General features: G+C 37.5%; 1 protein-coding gene across 4 annotated transcripts in view; it reads right to left on the reverse strand.

Moving 5' to 3' along the window:
- Positions 1 to 261: 261 nt before the first annotated feature.
- The window catches only part of ITGB6 (integrin subunit beta 6), a 43,158-nt gene continuing 22,532 nt past the window's right edge, over positions 262 to 20,887 (reverse strand). For all 4 annotated transcript variants that reach the window (XM_085585050.1, XM_085585049.1, XM_085585052.1 and 1 more), the window contains exons 8-16: positions 20,308 to 20,403; positions 17,183 to 17,272; positions 12,439 to 12,573; positions 11,812 to 12,229; positions 11,195 to 11,417; positions 8,585 to 8,682; positions 3,973 to 4,092; positions 2,233 to 2,399; positions 262 to 929 (exon numbers count right to left, since the gene is read on the reverse strand). In XM_085585050.1, the coding sequence (XP_085441176.1) occupies positions 828 to 929; positions 2,233 to 2,399; positions 3,973 to 4,092; positions 8,585 to 8,682; positions 11,195 to 11,417; positions 11,812 to 12,229; positions 12,439 to 12,573; positions 17,183 to 17,272; positions 20,308 to 20,403 (1,449 nt within the window). In that variant the 3' untranslated portion in view covers positions 262 to 827. The remainder of the gene's footprint in view (positions 930 to 2,232; positions 2,400 to 3,972; positions 4,093 to 8,584; positions 8,683 to 11,194; positions 11,418 to 11,811; positions 12,230 to 12,438; positions 12,574 to 17,182; positions 17,273 to 20,307; positions 20,404 to 20,887) is intronic.

A 20,887-nucleotide genomic window follows, 5' to 3' on the forward strand; every position in this document is an offset into this window, starting at 1 on the left:
TCTAGTTTAAAAGTGTGTCTACTGCGGTCTTTAATTTACAAATATTTATCTTTTTCTCTGTATTCTTTTTTAGAATTTAAAATTAGAAAAAAAAAAAAAGCAGTCTGTGTCTGGAGAAGAAAACAACTGAACAACTGGAAGTGAATAAAGCTTGATTGGCTTGATTTAACTTTCCCTGAGACAATCCCAGGGCCTAGGTCCTTAAAGAACATTAAAGAGCAACAAGGAAAAGAAACAGAGAAATAGGACAAGAAAGAAGGATTAGAGAAGAAATGTTTATAGCTTACATTTACAGAAGACAGGAAATATCACTACTTTTTTTCTGGTGAGAAACTATTCAGTCACACAGGTGATATGAGAAAACTCAATCCTCAGTAGTTTAAACTGCATTCATAAAAAAATCAAAATGTTTTCTAAATTTAAACCAGCCCACCAAATACACTGGTACAAATTCATTCCTAAACATTAATTTATGGAATTGTGTGTATGGACTAACTAGTATGAAGTTCATTGTATATATCTAATTTAACAAAAAATAAGCTTACATGATAATTTATAATCCTCAGTATTAAAGACAAAATTAAAATTATTTTTATGTGATTTTTTTAAGGTGGGGGCTGTAACAATAAAGGGTCATTTAAAAAAAATTCTGCTAACCCCTACTACTAATATGTTATCTTTATTTGTCCCAGCACAAGATATATATATTCTCTAACAGAATGGTTATACCACTGCAACTTGTAAACAAATATCACATAATCAGCTGAGAAGAAACAAGTTTAGATTTAGATTTCCTGCCAATAAAACAGTTTGTAGTTTTGGAGGTGCTAATAGAAATCTGCAGCCATGGGTCTTTTATGCATATCTTGGTTCTTGTAAGTCACATTTTTAAAAGTGGTTGTTGAGCCTCTGTACAGTGGATTTGTTTCCTAAAAAGAAAAACCAAACCAAAACAAACAAACAAACAAAAACATTAAATGGGAGCCACACAATGTTTGTATAGAAGTAATTTATCTTTGATGACTTTAGAATAGCTTTTGGTAGCTCACTTGTGCTCCAAGCCACTGAAATTCAGACTGATTTGAATTCAGGCAGCACAAACCAGCCTGGGCTCAGGAACACTCTTCACATCAGCCTGCCAGATTAAAGTAATGCACATCATCAAACAATACCTCATCAAATGTGTACCATAAAATTTTTGCATCACATCTGGCAGTTAGACAATTACAAAACCACAGAGAGTGTCTCAGCAGTTAGGTGTGACTTGTCATGGTGCTCTTGTCAAATGCAGTGCCTGCTGTGTGCTGGGAGAAGGGCAAGTCTCACCTGAGCTTTTCATCCTGGCCTCTCACCAATCACTTCCTATCCTTTCCTCTTGTGACAGAAAATTAAAATGCTTCTATCAACTGTATCCTTCCCTTCCATCTTAGCATACCTAGTTGTCCTGAAGAATCAAGAAAACATTCTCAGGTGGCCTTGCCTGTAAATTAGTGATTTTTCCCAGGTCAAAAGCTGAAAGGCTGACAGTGCCCATTCTTGGAACAAGTTGCAATCACAGGACTTTGTAGGAGACTGGAGTTGTGTGAACACATTGTCTGTCCTCCTGACACCCGCCAGAACTGCTTACTCAACATGCTTTTTTTGAAAAGATCCTCAGAAGCCCTAAAGCTTTTGCAAAAGAGCAAAAAAGGGCGGAAAAGAAAGAAGAAAAGGGAACATGTGGTGTAAGCTTACATTAGGTGCCCAGAGCTATAGATAGAAAACAAGGCCTGGATTTCTCTGTCCTTTCCTTTACATTTGGGACAGTTCCATTCACTTCTGCTCAGTGGGAGTGGGCTTGGATCATGACAGAGGCCAGGAACAACCTCCCTTTCCTAAACAGCTCTGTTTCTGGGCAGAGGGATAATCATGGATATCACCTTGGATGATCATACAGGCAGACAACAGCATTGTTAGGATTAATGGAAGACTGGCTACTAATTAAAAACTATTAATAAAAAAACCAGTTATCTACACATTCTTACATGTGGAAGAAATTAGATGAAACACTAGATAATTTTAATCCATTAAAGAATCATTATTTTACTTCATAGAATAGTAAATGTGGTGAAAACCTACCAGCAAAATCTATCCATTTAAAATAACAAAATCAAGACTCAGAATTTTAGAGGCAGTTGTGCATCATGTAACCACACTAAATAACCTTGTATAAAATCAATGTATTTCACATACCGTTTGCCATTTAACTTTTGATTTTTCTGCTTCAAATTTGGCCACCTCTTTTCGGTCTTGAAGTGACACCAGTAATTTCCATATGCAAAGTAAAACAATACCAATGAGAAGGATAGCAAGGGTGACACCCACCACTATCATTGGGATATTTGGATGCTGTGCACAGTCTGTGGAAACAAAAACAGTTATGACTGTGGATAACCAATCAATACATTTTAGGCAATTAAAAACAGTCAAGAGATGTGCTGAGATTCTCATTTGCCATGAGCTGGGCACGCTTTTTCCTTCAAGTTCATGTTATTTTTCTCCTGTTAGCTTCCTAAAGGGTTTATGAAACCAGCTGAAAAATATTGCATTAAAATGTTTTAAAAATTATTTGCTAACTTATTCCTCTGGTTTTTTTTACCATTACAATTAGCAGCTGCTGGATACAGACACAGATTCTGAAGAGAAAAGTCAGAAAAATTATTTTTAGATCTGTTTCAATATAATCATAAAAAAGGGGACTGAATTGACAAAATTATGCATTTTACAATGTTATGGCTGGAGCTCTAGTTCAATTAACTGATATTCTGTGGGTTTCAGAAGAAAATATTCTAGTGATATCTATGTCAGGGTAAAAACACTAATGATATTGATAAAACAGAGGAAACTGCATTACTCCCATGAAAACAATAAGGGAAAAAATTCCATCAGATTTGTTGAAAATATTGGACTGGGCAACTGGAAGGAATTTTGCATTTCAAGTTCTGCAATAAATTTTACAATAAAATATTTCAGAGGGTCAGAATTAAAACTGAAATTTTTGTTTCACCAAAACCTGAAGAAGTTTGATTGTTTTCATATTAGAAAGTACTGTCTATGAATGTTGTGAACACTAATATTTTTTTAAAAGTATGGTTTCAGAACATTAAAAAATTCATTTCAGTCTGGCTTGTCTTCCATGATTGCATTTTACGTTCTGTTTTTGCTTGATGGCCTCAGTTAATTAAATCTGAGGGGCCCTGGTTTGAGCACCAGGCTGGTGTTCTGGCTACTGGTGCCATATTGACTTCAGTTCCATTAATGAAATTGTATTTCTTGAGAATTTCTTAAGGTCTCATCCCAGTTCACATTTTAAGGTCCAGGAGCAGAGCAGGAGATGACAGTGAAACTGGTAATTGTAGTATTGTGGGAGGGCCACTACAGAGAGGTCAATGAACCCATAGAGGTCAACAAAAAGAAGATATTTCTTCTTCTTCTTCTTTTTTTTTTTTTTTTTTTTTTTTGGTCAAATCTACTTAAAATCCATAATAAACTATTGAATAAAGATAAAATCTTACCTTTAAATTCTTGAATCTTAGGGATTTAGGGATATAGTTTAAGAGGTGTGCTTTTTTGGTACTACCTTTGTTACAAGCACCTTTGTATATATAATTTCAAAGTGAATTATAGTTTTATCACATAATGCAAATTATGTTTGGTATCATCCTCTTTGAACTGCACAAGCTGTTGAAAAAATTATTTTATTCTTGCAGCCCAAAGATCATTCTGACCATTTTTCATGAAGGCTAAGTATTTCAAGTATTTATGTCACCATTGCATTAAATAAGTACTTGAAGAGCTCTTCGGCTGGGCAGAGAAGAGCTACAAACACAAGGAGGAGATGTGCTGCTTCAAAGAGCTCTGCTGCTAGATGGCTAACCTTGTCTGTGGTTTTAAATCAGATTTTACCCACAAAAATCAATATTCACTGCTTACCTTTCCGTTCTATGCTGTGAATGACTGTCCTTCCCTGTTCATCCACAGACAGTAGAAATGTGGTTATACATTCATTTTCCCCCTGCAAAGAGCAGGAAATGGATTTATCCTCTGAATAATCTGCAGAGGGAAGGAAAAAAAAAATCATCAGATCAAATGAAATTTAACCTTTACTAATCAGAGAGACTGCTGGCAGCCCTGTCTGCAGATAGTAAAGAGTGAAAGACAAAAGCAAAAATACTCTCAGAATTTCTACTTAATTTAATGGCTTTTCTTCCAATCCCAAATTTGTTTAGTTTCTGATTTTTCACTTATATTTTCAAAGAACTGATCTAGATGTTGTCAATCTGCACTGACCATCTACTGCACCTTGACACTTTAGTGTACTGTGAATTTCAATGAATTGGAAGCACTCCCAAAACTCTTAACTGGCAGCTGTCTAGGAAATGCAATAGCCCAAATGATGGGACAAAGTAACCAGTGGAACAAAGTAAGTTCCTTTGGTTTGCAGCTGCTCCTGTCACCTGTAGATCATGTTTCAGAAGCAGATACACATACATCAAGCAGCTGTGGGTGTTGCTAAAAGGGCTGCCATTCATTTCCTCAAAGGTCACTGTGTGTCCAGTACTGTTACAAGAATAAATAAAGATTAGGAACAGAAAACTGCCATTCTGAGATTTTTGTAACAGGATTCTGGATGAAGCAAATAAAGTGACCTGAGATGGCAGTCTGACACCATTTATTCATCCCTCCACTTACTGTTGATTGCAGAAAAATATAATCAATTTTTTCCTTCCAGGTTATTCCTAACTGGGGAGCTGAGAAAGATTAATTCAAAGGGAACAGAGAGACAGAATGAAGCTGGCTTTGAGAGACAATATATAGCAAATAAGCAATCAAAAAGTGAGAGTACAAGCACAGAGCCAGAAATGTCATAATTTGGAGTGTAACTATAATATAATATTTTGAGAGATAAAAATACTTCATACCAGTGTGCAATAATATCTCTGGGGCTGAATGTTTATGTTTCCATGTAGTCCATTATTTGAGATATCACTGGAAATCTAGGTATACTTTTCAATATATTTTAGTCAAACTTCATAGGATTTATTTTTTAGAAAAAAAAAAGATATTTCTTTAAAATAATTATCACTGACCATTATTTTCTATCCATTCAAAACTCTTAATAAAATTTCATAAGCATTTGTGCTAAAAATCTTAAAGTCCTCAAACTTTAATATGAAGAGTAATTGAATAGAAATCAGACAAGAATAGAGCATTTTAAAGAAATCTACACTACATTAAAAAAACATGCTTGCTCCATTTTTTCTTCCCTGTATTGCTTATTATTATAAGGTTTGGTCTTACAGAAATTACTATTAAACACCACAGAAAATATGGAACTATTGACTACCTTTTCTCTGCTTGTTAGAAAAAGAGAACCCTAGCTGGTTGGATTTTAATGGAAACCTGCTTTTGATTTGAGCCTTGTGTTTAACCTGTTGCTGGCCCTTGTGTTATCTACCAAGGGAACAGGCAGCCTAGACCAGCTGATTTAACAAGATTTGATTTTGTTAGAAAGGCCATGAACTGCAGACTTATGGCTCTTGTTGGCATGTCACAGTTCCACCAACACTGTCAAAAGTTTTGCAATGTTTGTACTTTCCCAACTCTTTCAAGCAAGCAGACTCAAAATACTAACTTGCTTACCAAGAGGAAAAAAAAGGATAAGGAGAGTTGTTGGCTATCCTGAAAATGGAGAAAAACTTGCAAGCATATACCAAATATCATCCAGAAGCCAGTAACTGCACATAGATTAGTTATTTTTACATGGTAATTTTTTGTTTAATGTCATAATTTGAAAGCAAGGGAAGCAGAATAATGATTATGTGCAATGATGTAGAAATGAAAGCAAAAATGCCAGTTCATGCTATTCAGAATTCAGGTTATGGTTAGCATTTTCATTTCTCTGATGTTATTTTTATAATGAGGGATCACTAAAGAGAGACTATTGCATATGTTATTTGCAATTCATCAGCATAAAAATTTGCTGAGGTAGGTAAATTCCTGTAATTTACATCTGGGTAATTTTCTGCATTCTGTAAAGAATTGTCAGACTCTTCTGCAGCCTAATTCTGGTAATTTATATTGTATTTGAAGTAACTGGAGTCACACTGGAGGACAAATTGGGTAACAGTGGCAAGCAGGAGACTCAAAGCATGAAAGACTGTTTCTTAGCAGATACATTTATAAAAGATTCAACAACAAAAATGTTGACTGTAAATTTAGATGTCATTATGCCTGGTCATATTTGCCTTTTGCTCAGCAAAATGCTTTTTTTCAGCAGAGTTCACCTCACTCTGACTCAGAGCAGTCCTGACAGAGGTTCAGTCAGCCTCCAGTGCCCACTTTGCTGCTGCACTGGGAATTTGTGAGGTGTCAGCACTATGGGGTAGGAAAAACTTGGGTTCTCCAAGGAAGGTATAACTGTCCCTGCTGGGCTTGTGGCAGGAGCAGTGTGGTGCCCTGTGGCTGGGGTGCTGGCAGGAGATATCTTTTAGGAATTTTGGTTCCTCTTGAGTACTGAGAAGAGCAACAAGAGCTCCTCCTACACCTATGTGGCAAAGGGGAAATTAGCCTAATTTAAATGTTCAAGTATTGGGAGTGAAGAAAAATAGAAAGTTGGAAGTGGTGCCTGCTGTGGAGGTAAGCCCAGCAGATGTGAAGCCATCAGCACCTGCAGAGCTGCTGGACACCCCAAGCCCTGGGAGAATCCTGGGCTGACCTGACCTGCTGGTGGGGAGCAGGAGAAGCCCCTAGCAAACCTAGAACCAAAGCAGGGAGGTGAAAGGCATGACTCAGGGCACTCCCAGGAAACAGAAAAATGTAAAGCCCATGCTTTTTTGTTGCTTCACACTTCCAGTCATTGTGTTGCAACATCCATGTGCAAAAGAGAAACAAAATTTTTGAAGTGGTGATGTTTTATTTAACCTAGAGCTTTTACTTTTTTCTTCCCCCAAAAGTCCTGAAGCATTAAAGAAATTAAAATATAAACCAGAAAAAGGTATACTACCCCATGCAGTTGTTCAATATGTGGTGTGCTAGTTATACCACATTCAGATTGGGAGTTTTTATTCAGATATTAGTTTTTATTCAATGATTCTATTTTAGCTATTGTTTTAAAGGTTATTTTTTTTTCTTTCAGGACTTCTTGATGAGGCTACCCAAGAATTTCAGATGAAACAGTTTGCAACAGCCGCTATTTTTTTTTTTTTTTTGAGGCATCTGGATGGGACCATGAAGGTTGCAGTAACTACTGCAAATACATTTTAAATCTGAAAAAGTAGCTGACTTTAACTGCTGTAAATAAATTTTAAATCTAAAGAGGTCCCAATCAGGGAAGCACAGAACATGAAAAAAAGGAAATATGCAGAAATAGGAGATGATATTGTCATGTTCATATTCCTGTGACCTCTATTATGAACAGAACCATATAAATGGCTGTTTCTGCTCTTGATTAGCATTCATTATATTTAAAAGTATAATGGTTTTTATATTCCTAGCTACAAATATCTTCCATCTTACAAAAGCAACCTGAAGACTTTACCAACTGAAGAGATACAAGTGCTTATATGTCTTTTAAGCCTGTAAAGGCTTTTATATTTATAAATTTATACTGAAGTATTGTCATTAAAAACAAAAGGTGTAACCTTGCTGGAAGGATATACATCGGTGACATTTCTGCATGCTCACAGCTCTGGATAGGCTTCCAAGAGCTTGCAGATACAAACCTTAGACATGCACACATGGATGAATGAGGATTCATCCTCATTCTTACATTTATCTTATTTGATGCTTATGGCTACATCTGTGATGTGGATATAACTAGCCTATGTCCTGCCTTACTTAAAAATTGCCTGTGCCATAGGGCTGGGACTAGAATTGCCACTAGAGGCTGCCTGCTGAGCAGGCACCTTCCTTTAAAGGAAAAAAAAAATGTGCTTTTTTGATTTAAAGGTTTGTTTTAGTTCTTTTTGATTGTGGTGGGGCTTGTTGGGTTTTTTCCTGATAGTACTATTTTACTCAAGATCAATTCCTATTCCAGAAATTTCCATCGATGCAGAGCGCTTTTGAATTAAAGCAAAGAGCTGAAAGATGCTCCTGGCCTTTTAGAATAGAAGAAATGTCTTTGCCACTGGTTAAAGGGCTGTGTTTAATCACCAGCTGTAATCAAGAATCTGCCTAAGGACTGGAGTTGCGTTTTGCATTTGTAAGACTGAAGAAGCCCTGCTGGAACTCATGGTACAGGCATAACTTAAACTCAGGAGCTTTCATCACTGATTTGCAGGGACTGGTATCTATGAAATTCTGTACTTTCCTGCATAAACTACTTAGAATGATCCAGTGAGTTAATTACCTGGAAGGGTTACACCAGCCCTGTTCTGCATTTCCTACTTGCCTCAGAAGAGCCATAGGCAGACAGTAATCCCCTTATCAACCATAACATAATTCCACAACAGAAAAACAAGGCTACTTTCAAATATAAAATTACTGAAAATGGAACGTCCTGCTAATCACTCACACACAAGAAAGGAAGATAGAGTATACCAACCCTTTGCCACACTGACAGTTGCATCAACCAATTTGCATTTTTCACTGCAATCTCCCAGTGACTTGTCATCAGAAGCCAAGTGACATTCTACACAGCTCCTGTGGAAAATAATTCAGCAGCTCATCAATCTCTGCCTGCCACAAAGCAACATTACAAAAGCCAGTATGTATGCTTCTGCATTTTAAAAAGCAGCTAAATAAAAGGTCTTCTGCTATGGATACAGTTCTCAGGAATATGATAGGTACTGCCACAAAAAAAAAAAAAAAAAAAAAAAAAAAATCCTAACAAAACCAAAGAAGAAAAAAATCCCACCTGAATAAAGGTATTGTGGATAAGCTGTCTTGTCTCTATTCTCTCTCAGTTTGTTAGCTACCAGACAGAATCCCAGGCAACATTATTCATGTAGGTCTATCAGACATGTGGTTACTCACATGTAATATTCCTCTTCAAAAATTAAAAAAATAAATATTCTGAACACTAAATATTCTCACCCTACATACCAGCTGAAGGAATGCCTATCAGATGAACAATATCTGAAACTGACTTCAAAGAGATCAAGCTGAGGCACCTACGATGAGTTTGCCTTTGTTGCAAGTCTATTGAATAATGCATTAAAACACTTTCCAGGTGTCTCAACAGTTGTCTCTTGAATATGGTTACTTGACTCAGGAATTACTCAGATCCTATTTATACTGATGAAACTTATAGGAAAATTATTTTTTATTCAGCGGTGGAATGATTGAAATACTATTTTAAAACACAGAGTCTAGACCAATTCCTTTAGAAATCTCCCTGTAAATTCAATGAGGATTTTAATAAATCCAAGGTTTACAAATAGAAAATAAAATAACAAACAAAATTCATACATGAACATTTCTGATGGAAAATATGTTCGTTAATTTTTCACAGATAGTTTCAGCCAAATTGAGTGGCTGAGACTCTGAGAAGCAGCCTGAAGGACTGACTTCATTAAAAAAAAAAAGAGAAAGAAAGAAGAGGAGAGAAGAGGTGAGGAAAAAGAAAAGGATAAAAGAAAAAGGAGGACTTCAACAAAACATAAAAAAAACCCCCTGGCTATCTCCTGTTGCATTGAGTTACATATATCCATGGGAATAAGCTGAGGCTGCTGAGTTTATCTTCAGGGCATGGAGGTGACCTTATCCCTTGCTCTGGAAATGGTGAATAGTAAAAGTGAGTGGGTAATGGGATAGCCTCTATCTCATGGAGATAAATTCAGTGCTGATGGTGTTTTTGTCATATTCACCACGTTTCTCATGCTACACTATCTTTCTCAGCTGCCTTGCCATTGATCTCCACCCCCTGGTCTTTTAGCTCTCTCAGTTACCCTACCAGGTATTCCCAGTGTTCTCTCTCTCTTGGCTTTTTGTGCCCTGCATTTCAGCAAGGGAAGACACTGAAACAGAAAGAAAAGATCCAACACTGCATACAATATACATGTTTAAATGGGTTAATGTAATGCCTATTATGTAACTTTATATTTCTTATTCTTTGCCAGATTGGGCAGAGCAAAGCAGCAGCATTGTCCTTTTTGTTTAGAGCAGTTGCATGCAGAAATTCTCTTTGAACATACTGAGAGGCTCAGTTTTCTTAGGGCAAATTTAGCACTAACAGAAAGAGATTGATGAATTAATCACATTATAGAATAGCTTTTCACTCAGCTACACTGTAGACTGCAATGACAGGTATGAAAATACAGTGTTGGAGAGAAATGGGTCTCAACTCTGAATAAGGAGGCAAGACATCGTCATGAACCATGCAACCTAAACTGCTCAGAACTCAGAAAACAAAGCCAGAGTCATTAATAATGTGTGTTCTGTGAAGTCTAATCCAACTGCTCGCTTAATTTCTGCTGAAGATTGCTCCATTTGGACTGTAGCCCTACAAGAGCTCATGCAATACAAGCATGAGCAAAGGTGTACTTAGAGTGGTCATCTTCACAACCTGTGTATTTTTGGTTGCTTTTCCTGTCATGCACCATAGCAGACACCTTGCATCACAGCAGGAAAGCTGCATAAATTGAGTATGCTCAGTGGACAGAAGACATTTCACCATTTACAATCAATATACCATCATCTTATACATGACCTACAGCTACCCAGTTATTCATTCCCAGACTATTATCTAGTTTATTATAGTTACACCTTTTAATTTAGCCAAGCTTAACTGAATTTGGACTATGAATTTGGGAATGTGTGAAGCTTGAGTGTACAACACGACCTTACTTATTCACATGTATAAGAATGGTAATACAAATGCCAAATTTTTCTGTGAGGCCATAAAAGTGTCAGATAAGACCACCATCCTGATTAGTTGTACAGCCAGGGACAGCAGTGAAAGCGTAAAGTTTTACCTGTTCTGCTTGCATGCAGCTGACTTAATTGTTTCACATAAAGTCCTTTTGTACAAGAGTAATGATCATGTATGGTTGATATAAGAGTTGTGACTACCCACCTCAAAGGACAAAGAAGCTCTTGGGCTCTGGTCTGTAAATCCAGTTTACAGACATGGCAGTAAGCACACTGCTGAGGCAGTATAAGAAACAGATACCTGGATGACATAAACATCAGAGGTTTAAAGCCACCACATTACCATCTGGAGCTGCAGGGGTCACCGCAGAGAGGGCATTTTTCACATGTTTGGCCCGAAGCCCCTGGATGGGTGCAAGCACATGTCCCACAGATGCATTCACCTCTCCCACTGCACAGTGTCCCATCCTCAGCAATGCAGGTGCTGGTATCAGTTGTGCAATTACAGTATTCACCAGTCCATCCACTGTAGCACCTGCACTCCCCACAGTCACAGTCACCATTGCCTGGAAAAACATTTATTATACTTTAAATCAGTCACTAATAATTAAAAAAGAATCTGAAGAATGATTTTAAAGTTATTCTATTTAACAGAAAATATTTTGCTGTCTCCAACTCTTCTTCCTAACATCTTTCTTTCTCTCCCAGAATCTTATATTTTAAGTCAGAGGATCAGATTTTTGCTTATCCTGGCTGTAAGCCAGCACAGCTCCATTCTCTTACTGGAGTCCTCAGTGTAGATCTCGTCTCCTGGCAGTGCACGACCTAATTTGTAAATACTTCCAATTTATAATGGCATAGCTGAAGCTATTTTTCAGCCTAAAGACCATTCATAACTAGTAATTCTTTATCCTGAGTTGACTGTGACGGGACACATGATGCAAACACCGAGGGCCGTACCCGCGCACTGCAGGCCGCGGTGCCTGACGCAGGAGAAGTCGTTGCACTCGCAGCGGGGCCCGTAGACCTTCCCGTAGGGGGACGGGTGGCACAGGCACTGCCCGCAGAGGCAGTCGCCTCTCCCGCTGCAGGAGCTGTGCTCGGCCGGGCCCCTGCAGGAGCTGGCACCGAGGGAGCTCTCGTGGCACTCGCAGCGCGGCCCCACGTAGCCGGGGCTGCACACGCACACCCCGCACTCCAGGGAGCCTTTGCCTTGGCTGCACTTCGGGCTCTTCTTCTCGGCCTTGGCCTGGCAGTTACAGCTGCAGAGGGGATGAATTTCCATCTCCAGCATGTCGCTGAGCCCCACAGGTTTTATCTTGATAAGCCTTCTGGGTTTGTCACAAGAAGCGAGACTAACAGTCACATTGAAAGAGACCTGGAAGAGAGAATGGGGCTGCTGGGAGCACAGAGAACTCTGCAAGGTGCTCGGGAAGCGCATGCAGAGGACAGAGCAAGAGGGTCATAGATACTGACTGCTTTTTGGTGACTTGTCTGGAGGAAGATCATTTAATAAAGAGCAAACTCTAACTTGCTGTCCTAAATTATATGAACTTCATGTCTTTGGGGAATACGTTCTTCACTTACCGTATCTCCCACTTTCACATGAGAGCATTTCCTCTGATGTGGAAAAAAGGTCCCATTGTTACAGATGGCTGTGAAGGAGAGATTGAGCCCTTCTGTCTCTCCCAGGATCTCCAATTCAACCTCAGACCTCAGCTCCTTCAAGGAAAAAAATGTGAGATGAATGGAGTGATAACACAGCCGTGTGCTGCCACTGCTCCACCTCTGTGAAATGTGGACCGTAATTTATCCTGACTTACACAGGAGCACACTCATGCTTCGGCACTTTGTTTACAGAGCTCTCTGTTGCACGAAAAAGGGGGAACAAGCAAAATAATGCAAATGCCAGCAGACCCAGCTTTCAGTGGAAAGTAATGGTGGTATCACTTTAATATCTGCTATCACAGGGCTAATTTCCTGCCCTTCCAGGAGAACAAATTAAATGTTTTATTAAATCACCTTTCATAACTCTGCTGACTGATGTGGGTTTTAGGTCTGGACTTTCTGAGAAGTGGATTTGCATCCCTGATTGTATTGCTAGGTCTGGGCTTTTCCTGATTAGCCAAACTGTGTCAATATTGCTCCCTCCCTTCCTTTCTTCTTACAATGGAAATTCCTGCTTCATGAGTTGTTTGTGCTATTTTAACCTGTATTCAACAACATCCCCATTATTTAAATCAATTTGTCAATCAAACTTCCATTTTGTGAGTCACAAACTGGCTTTCTGAAATTGCTCATACTAGGTTATCTACATTTTAAGTCTTTAAAATATTTTATAGCAGCTTTGCTTACATAACCTTAATACAAAGCCTGTCACAGGCCATGGGGAAATTCCCTATGATTTCATTAGTCTGTTAATCCAGTAAATGGAATTTTTCAAAAGTACCTCAGCAACTGCTGAGAAAACATCTCACTGACTTGACTTTGTGCTCATGGAAGTTTAATTGCTTGCAAAATACCCCCTGCTATTCAATCAGAGCACAGAGAACTTGCCGACCTTACTTCAGTGAGTCATTCTACTCAAGGTAGCAGGATGACTCAATGGAGTAAAGGTCTGGTGGGGTAAATCAAAGTAAAAATATAATAGGTAGAAACCTGCATAAACAACTCCCTGTCCTATGTACATGTTGTGGATTCCTAGGAAATTTGTCTTAAGGTTATAAAATCACGCCCTGGGCATCAGGTTTGTCATGCTGGTAACTTTGGATATGCCCAAATTTCCATTTTCCTTTGATTGTAGTTAGGTGCTTGTGTCACTATTGAAACAATGCAGAGTTGTCAATAATAATTTGTTTGGCCTCTCCCAAAAGGACCCAAACCAGAAAATCTCTGGGTAAAGCTGTGACTGTGGGCATGTGCTTATATTGCAGGATGTATGACTAGTAGTCCCTCTTCCACTAGCTGCAAAATTACAAGGTACAAACAGAGTGCAACTGTGAGAGAAAATTAAATGCTGCTGAACTCCAGATTGTAATATTTTTAATTTTGGAGTCTGTATTGGGTCATTTGAATGTACCTTGCTGATGTGAGAGATCAAGTTATGCAGCTTACAGCACTGAAAAGAAACACAAACTGTGATAAATTCAAGGTTTTTAGGTCCTAATATATATGAGTACTTCTAGTGATGTCTTAAAGCTACTAAGCTATCTAGCCATAGCTTGAGGACAAATATCAGACAGTTAATAGCAAATAGCAGCTTTAAGCCATTCACAGAGAAACATTTGTGGTTGAAAATTTTTCTGAATGGAACAACAGATGAAGAACTGCTAAATACTTGTGCCCTTGTGTTGCCAGTCCTTTCTAATACATTATTTCTTTGTTCTCATTTTTGTGTAAGTGCAGGGATTAAAACCTGGGGGAAAAAAGGTAATTTTTCTGAAATTTTAAATTCTTGGAATGGCTTTAATCAAATGGCCTGCTATCTGTCATAAAGCATTTTAGCCTACAGCTCTGCAACACAAAGTTGTGCAGAATTCAATGCTAAACAAAGCAGGCAGAAATATGCTTACAGAAGAAAATGAACCATACTTGGAAAGAACATAGAACTTCTTACAACAAATATTTTGACAGCTCAGACTTTCTTAACTTGCCTACTTCCTCTCTGAAGCTTTTATATGGCAACACATGGTGAATGGCATTAGCAAATCTTGTGTTTGCACAGCAAGTAAACACTCAAAAATACTTTAAAAGTGTTAAAAGATTTAGCCTAACTCTACTTCCAGGGGGCAAAAAGTTATTTATTCCTTTTCTTGTGAGTGGAGAAATAAAGACACAGGGCATTGAATTACACTTCTGAGAGTATAATGAAAAGTTTCTAACAAAAGTAGCATTAGTTCTGCTTTGCATGTGATTTTCAACTGTACGTCTTCTGTCATTTCCTTCTTCACAAACGAAAAAAATTCAGATACCTTTACTCCTGTCAAATAAAGGGGTTTATAGTGTTTCCTTCTTGGAAGATTTTTCAATCACAAAACAATAAGATTGTTAACCTTTAAGGTTAAGTGTAATAAAATGGACTTTAGGAAATTTTGAGTGTGACATGTTGCTACTTGCACACTTCTTACATCTTGAAAGAAACTTAGGCTTTTAAGAACGTACGTGCAGCTCTGGTGTGTGGTCCAGACATGCTGTGCCTGGATGAGGTTGTGACAAGTCATGGCCCAAAGGCAGGAGCATCATTCCTGCAGTCACCTCCCTGCACTGCTGCGGGGCAGCAAGCACAGAGCTCAGAGCTCCTCCAAACTGTGCCCGTGGAACAGATGAGAACAGAACCAGCCAAAACAGCTCAGGAGATGCATCGTGGGCACCACTGCCAGCTCTGGGGCCTGCTCTGCTCAAAGCATGCAGCAGCTAAAAAGCCAACAGAACCAGGAGGCTGAGCACAAGGCAGAGGACGTGACTGTGCCTTTGTAGAAACCTTAGTGTGGTCTCACTGTGTACTGCAAGCTCTGGTGGGCTCCACGCCTCAGGAGCACTCATGAGAGTCAGGCAGGGTAAAGAGATAGATAAAATTACCAAGGGGATGGAGCAGCCAAGGAGAGACTTAAAGGACTGGGACTCTAATTTGGAGAGAAGATTGCTGTGGAAGGTGTCTCAGTGACACAATAAAATGAAATTATGAAGACACAAAGATAAGGTGAATGCAGAGCTGTTATTCACAACAGAGCTGTTATTCTCTGATGGATTGTATGTTCCACAACTCAGGAACTAAGGTGCATTCAGAAGAAAATGTAAAGCATTAGAAGTAGGTTAAATAGGAATAAGAAAACTGTGCCTTGACACAGTGGAACTGAACCTCTTATTGTCATAGAAGGCAACAGAAGCCAAAGCCAAAAATATCAGGCTCAAAAAGGAGTGTAGGGAAAAAAATCATGGGTCATAGAAACATAAGCAGATGTTAAGGAGAGGAGGCAAAGATTCACTTCCTCACATTTTCAATATTCCAGTGAGGCAACTTATGTTACAGCAAAAGCACCAGGACACAGCACTGGGACAATTTTTTGTGTTTTTTCCATTACTTACTGACAACAAAATGGTATTTTAGCTATTAAATGTAGGAACCTGTGTCTATACATTAGACTGCCAGCTTGCAGAAATGCTGATAGGAACCAGATGTGACTAGCAGCAGGAGTGAAATTCTACTGCCACTCAAAATTTAGCAATCTTTGCTCATAAGAAAATTTCCTCATCTTTATTTATTACAATTTGTATACTCCCAAGATTAACCCTGAAGTTCTCTCCTCATATAATTTTTCATAAAATGAAAAACTCGTGGTATTTTGCATTCATTTAAGTAAGTCATAATTCAGCAATTGTATTGCCTTCATTGCTTTTGTAAGAGTTAGAAGAATTTGGTTTCCTTCCTATCACTGAGACCAAAGTAATTTTGTCACAGTAATGACTATCTTATTCAGGTGATAGAAAGAAGAGCAGAAAAAAAAGTAAGAAAATAAACAGAAGCTATTTGCAAAGGGGCATTTGTCATTGTAGACAACTGGTAGAGCAAGTTTTTAATAAAAATGGGCTGAGACAGAACAGAGAAATCTATGGAGTATCAGTGTATTTGTAAATGGATGTATCTGTGCAGAGATCTGTACAACTCCTCTGACAGGATGCATTTTACAAACAAAGCTCTCAAGAGCAGTGCTGTATTTATGTTCTTGACATAATTAAAATATTTCTTTGTATCACTTAAACAAACCTGTTCAAGTCCTGGCATTACCTAAACAAACCTCTGTTGGCTCCTGTATTGCTCTTTTTGAAAACCTCCAAACAGCCTCACAGAGGCAGCATCAAATTGCTAAAGCAGAGAAGAGCACTTAGCACAGAATAGTGTTTTTTCCCCCAGATATTCTTGCAAAGCAGCTATTTGTCTGCTCTGGTGGCAGCTACCAAAAGGGAGAGACCTGAGTCCCTGTTGAGATGTGGAACTGAGAGACCTGAATATTAAGGAAACATTAAGAGTAGGTGTAAAATACAAGAATATGAAGAAGGCAATGCAGATGACACACTGATATAAATTCAGCATTCCAGCAGAACTAAGGATTGACAGAAGGTGATAGGAATTTTGTTTCTGTGCTTACTTAATCCTCAGAGTGAACACTTTTCCTGTTAAGGTCAGCACTTAGCATAAAAAATTATATCATCATTCAGTTTCATAAAAGGAATCAGTTCATAAAAGGAATCAAAGACACATCTTTTTACCAAACTGCAAACCAAAGTCAAACATGTAAACATGAAGGAAGAAGCTGCATTGTACCCATCTTACCTGATATGCAGCAATGATCAACTGGAGAATATTTCCAGAATCCTTCTGTAGTCGTCCAACGGTAGCACCAGGAATAAGCTTTGCATAATTCTGGAAATATAAAATGAATTTAAAGCACAACAAAAGTCTAGGTGACAAGGAGCTACCATCTAATAAAACCCCAAACCCATGCAAAGAAAAAAACAAACTACAAAAACCACAAAAAAAAAAAAAAAAAAAACCAAACAAACCAACAAAACAAAACCAAAAAAAAAAATAACCCAAACAAAAATGAAGGTGCTGACAACAAAATCAAGTAGATTGAAGCCAAGTGAAATAAATAACACTAACATTTTCAAGGATTCTTGAAGTCTCCATTGCACGTGTCTTAATGAAAATGTCAGATGGAGAAGAACTGTTTTCATTTAAAATTCATTGAACATATATTTTTAAATCACCTCTGTGTGACTGAAAGTTTGATGCTATAGTATCCTTCAAGTTCTAATTTTTCAAATTTAGAGGGAAAATATGTTTTATCAACAGTTGTACTTCTTTTTAACAAAAATATCCAGAAACAGATTCAGCTGCTCTTCTGTTGTTGCACTGCTCAAGTGTCTTGGACCCTACATTCAGCAATCAGCCACTTTTTTATCATTGCATATGTATCTCAGAGCTCTCTAGCTCTGATGGATTGTATGTTGAATTTCTGTGAATAATACAGTACCAATTTAGCAATTTATTTCAGTGATAAGTTCTCTTTTTACATTAAATTGCATGGTGACACTAACACAATAACTGACAGCTAAATTTTAAATATTGTAATGAAAAATTGCTTTACCTAATTGTTAACTCCATGAACTTTCCTTGCTTTAACCCATGCCTTTGGAAAACAATGTATTCATCTTTTTAAAAAAAGCATTGTAGCATTAGTTTTCCTTTACACATTATCATATCGATGTTATTTTAAATAAAAGGAAAATTTCCAGAGAACTATTAATAAACATTGGTAATTTGATACTCTTATATCCTTCTTATCCTCCCTATCTCCAAAAGCTCTGTGATTATTTTATGTATTATGAATGGAATAGTTATCATTCATTAGATTCCTAGTGCTATTGTAAATCAGTGGGATTAACTGCATTTTATGTTACAGCTGGTGATTTTGCATTCCTGACTCCTCCTGTGATTAGTGCCCTCTCAAGGATTCTTGGAATATTGAAACTCTGTGTTTTGTACATGTGGACCTTCTGAGAGAAAAAGATTACAAACCTGGAATTTAAAATAGAGTCCCCTTTAATCTGTGGTATGCAAAACAAACAGCAGGGATATGCTGCTCTGAACACTTTGGTTGATCTCTCCTTTAGGAAAAAAAATTTTCCGCATGGTGACACAAGGATGGTATTTCAAGCCCAGGCCAAGTGTGTGTCTCCAGTCCATTGGTTAAACCTCTCCTCTTAGCAAATATTTCTGTTCAACCATTGCCAAGGTGAGGCAAATGGATGCTTTTGGGGTGCTGCTATAGCAAAACGTCCAAAGGATATAATGGAATTCAGTCCTTTGGCAAATATTCATTAAGAGGTGAACTGCCACTTTATAGGGATACTCTAATTCATGTAAAATAAATTTGAAAATTGGGTATTTGAGTTTAGTGGAGTTATGTCTGTATTTTAGCAGTGTAAATGATATAAGAATTTTCATCATAAATAGTGTGCCATGCCAAATATATAAAAATAATTTGAAATTCCGTATGAGTGTGGAGAATATTTTTAGTTCAATTTTCAGCAGTGCAATACAGCCTAAAACCCTAATTTTCAACCTATTTCTCCTGTGATATAAAAAGAAATAATTCATCCAAAAAAGAAATGCTGCATAGTCAGGACTGAAGATGGAGTCTTTTCCTTATCTAACTTTGAATACATTTTAAAATAATTTTGCTTGAAAACAAGTAAAAGCAGCAAGAGTAGCAGCTACTTCATGAAACCTTAAAGACCGGTGTTTTCTTTTGTACCAAAATAGGCTTTGTTAAAATATAATTATTATTGCCATATTCACAGATGCTTTTTGAGTGAACAGTTTTTATAGAATGAAATCATCCCCTGATGCTTTGGCAAGACTCAGCTGAGACTAATGATTTTAGAAGTTAGACATACATGAATGTATTATAAAATACCTTTTTTAAAAAAATCCTTTTAAAAATTAATCTCCAATTATCAGGGCTCAGTGTAAAGAATTTTCTCTCTTCTGCATCTGATCTAACTAACCTCTTGAGGTTATTGTGCAGTAGCTTTTTAGGTGCATGGAAAGTTGAAAAGCAACACCAGCTCTGTTACAAGCATAGGTGTTCTGTGCTTCTGCCACCCCTAAGATTTGTGTTAGATAATAATACACATGTAAGTGGATAAAACGAAAATTCAGTTGAAGAGGATCAAAAATACTACATGACTGAATTATCTTGGGCTAAATTGTTGGGGATTATGCAGGGCTAGAAATATGAAGTATATATTTGACAGTCTGAACACTGCACTTAAGACTAATGGAATCTATCAAGTCTATTTAAAGAGGTGCTTTTTAAGTCCTCACAGTAATTTTAATGTAAGCTTGTCCCTGAGAACTCAATTATAAATAGCAATAGTCAGTATTGGTATCTGATGTAATTAGAAGCTGAGTTCAAGTAGATTTGAGATGTTTGAGATATTTGGGGAGAATCTTTCCACCTCAAGGATAAATGGAAGGGTTTTTTGAGGGAAACTACATAATCTCCACCACTGAAGCTTTTCAAGAGAAGTGAAACACCAAAACTTTTCGAGTTTAGAGTCCTCTGCCACCACCTCCAGGCTACCTGAGCAGGGACCTTACCACAAGAATAATTCACATTGTCTTGCTTTGTTCTTTTTACATTCTTAAGCAGAGATCCTGGTTATTTACATTTTTATTACAAATTTGCATCACAGGGATGAAAACATGGCAGTATTTATTTCCCTGTTTTCACACACTACATAGACCCTTTAAAGGTAATTGTTGTTTGGAAAAACTGCACTGTGACACTTTTAGAATTCAGTCCTTAGTACTAGAATTACTGTATCAGCTGTGAAAAAAGGTGAACTTTAAAACAAACATTGCCAAACTGGACATTTTAGTTTGCTCACCTCATATAAGTGAACTTGCTCATTTGTTACAGCAAAAATTAAAAGAACATTGTTTTGCACGAGTTTGTCAATTAATTGTCCAATTGTTGGATACTCCTGCAAACAAACAAAAGAGAGGCACATAAATCAGTTTCTTATGTGCTTTCAGTTCTTGTCTCCCATGAAAGACACATTCAAGTGATCATAATGAACACTTTGTTCTCTGTGTAGTATGAACTTTAATTAGGAATACACGTATACAAAATAAAAAATAGCACATATAATTTCCTCATGTTGTTTTTAAAGAAATCCCTCTGTGAAAGTACAGAGCCAGATTCCATAGTGGGGGCTTTGGCTCAGTAGCATCTGTGTTATATATACATATTTAATCCAAAGAGCTACACTGCACCAGAGCAAAGGTATTTGTTCTACAATGAACACCATAGTGTGTACATTCAGTGTTTTTGAACACTGAATCTTAAACTGTTAAGTTCTCATACAGGAACAGTGTCCTCCAAATTCCTGAACTGGTCCTGAATTCACACCCTTTCAGGGAACATAATTAATGCAAATTTTGCCTTCCCTGCAGAAGGAAATACTA

Source organism: Lonchura striata, chromosome 7 (assembly GCF_050655825.1).
Source record: "Lonchura striata isolate lonStrDom1 chromosome 7, ASM5065582v1, whole genome shotgun sequence".
Classification (NCBI taxonomy): domain Eukaryota; kingdom Metazoa; phylum Chordata; class Aves; order Passeriformes; family Estrildidae; genus Lonchura; species Lonchura striata.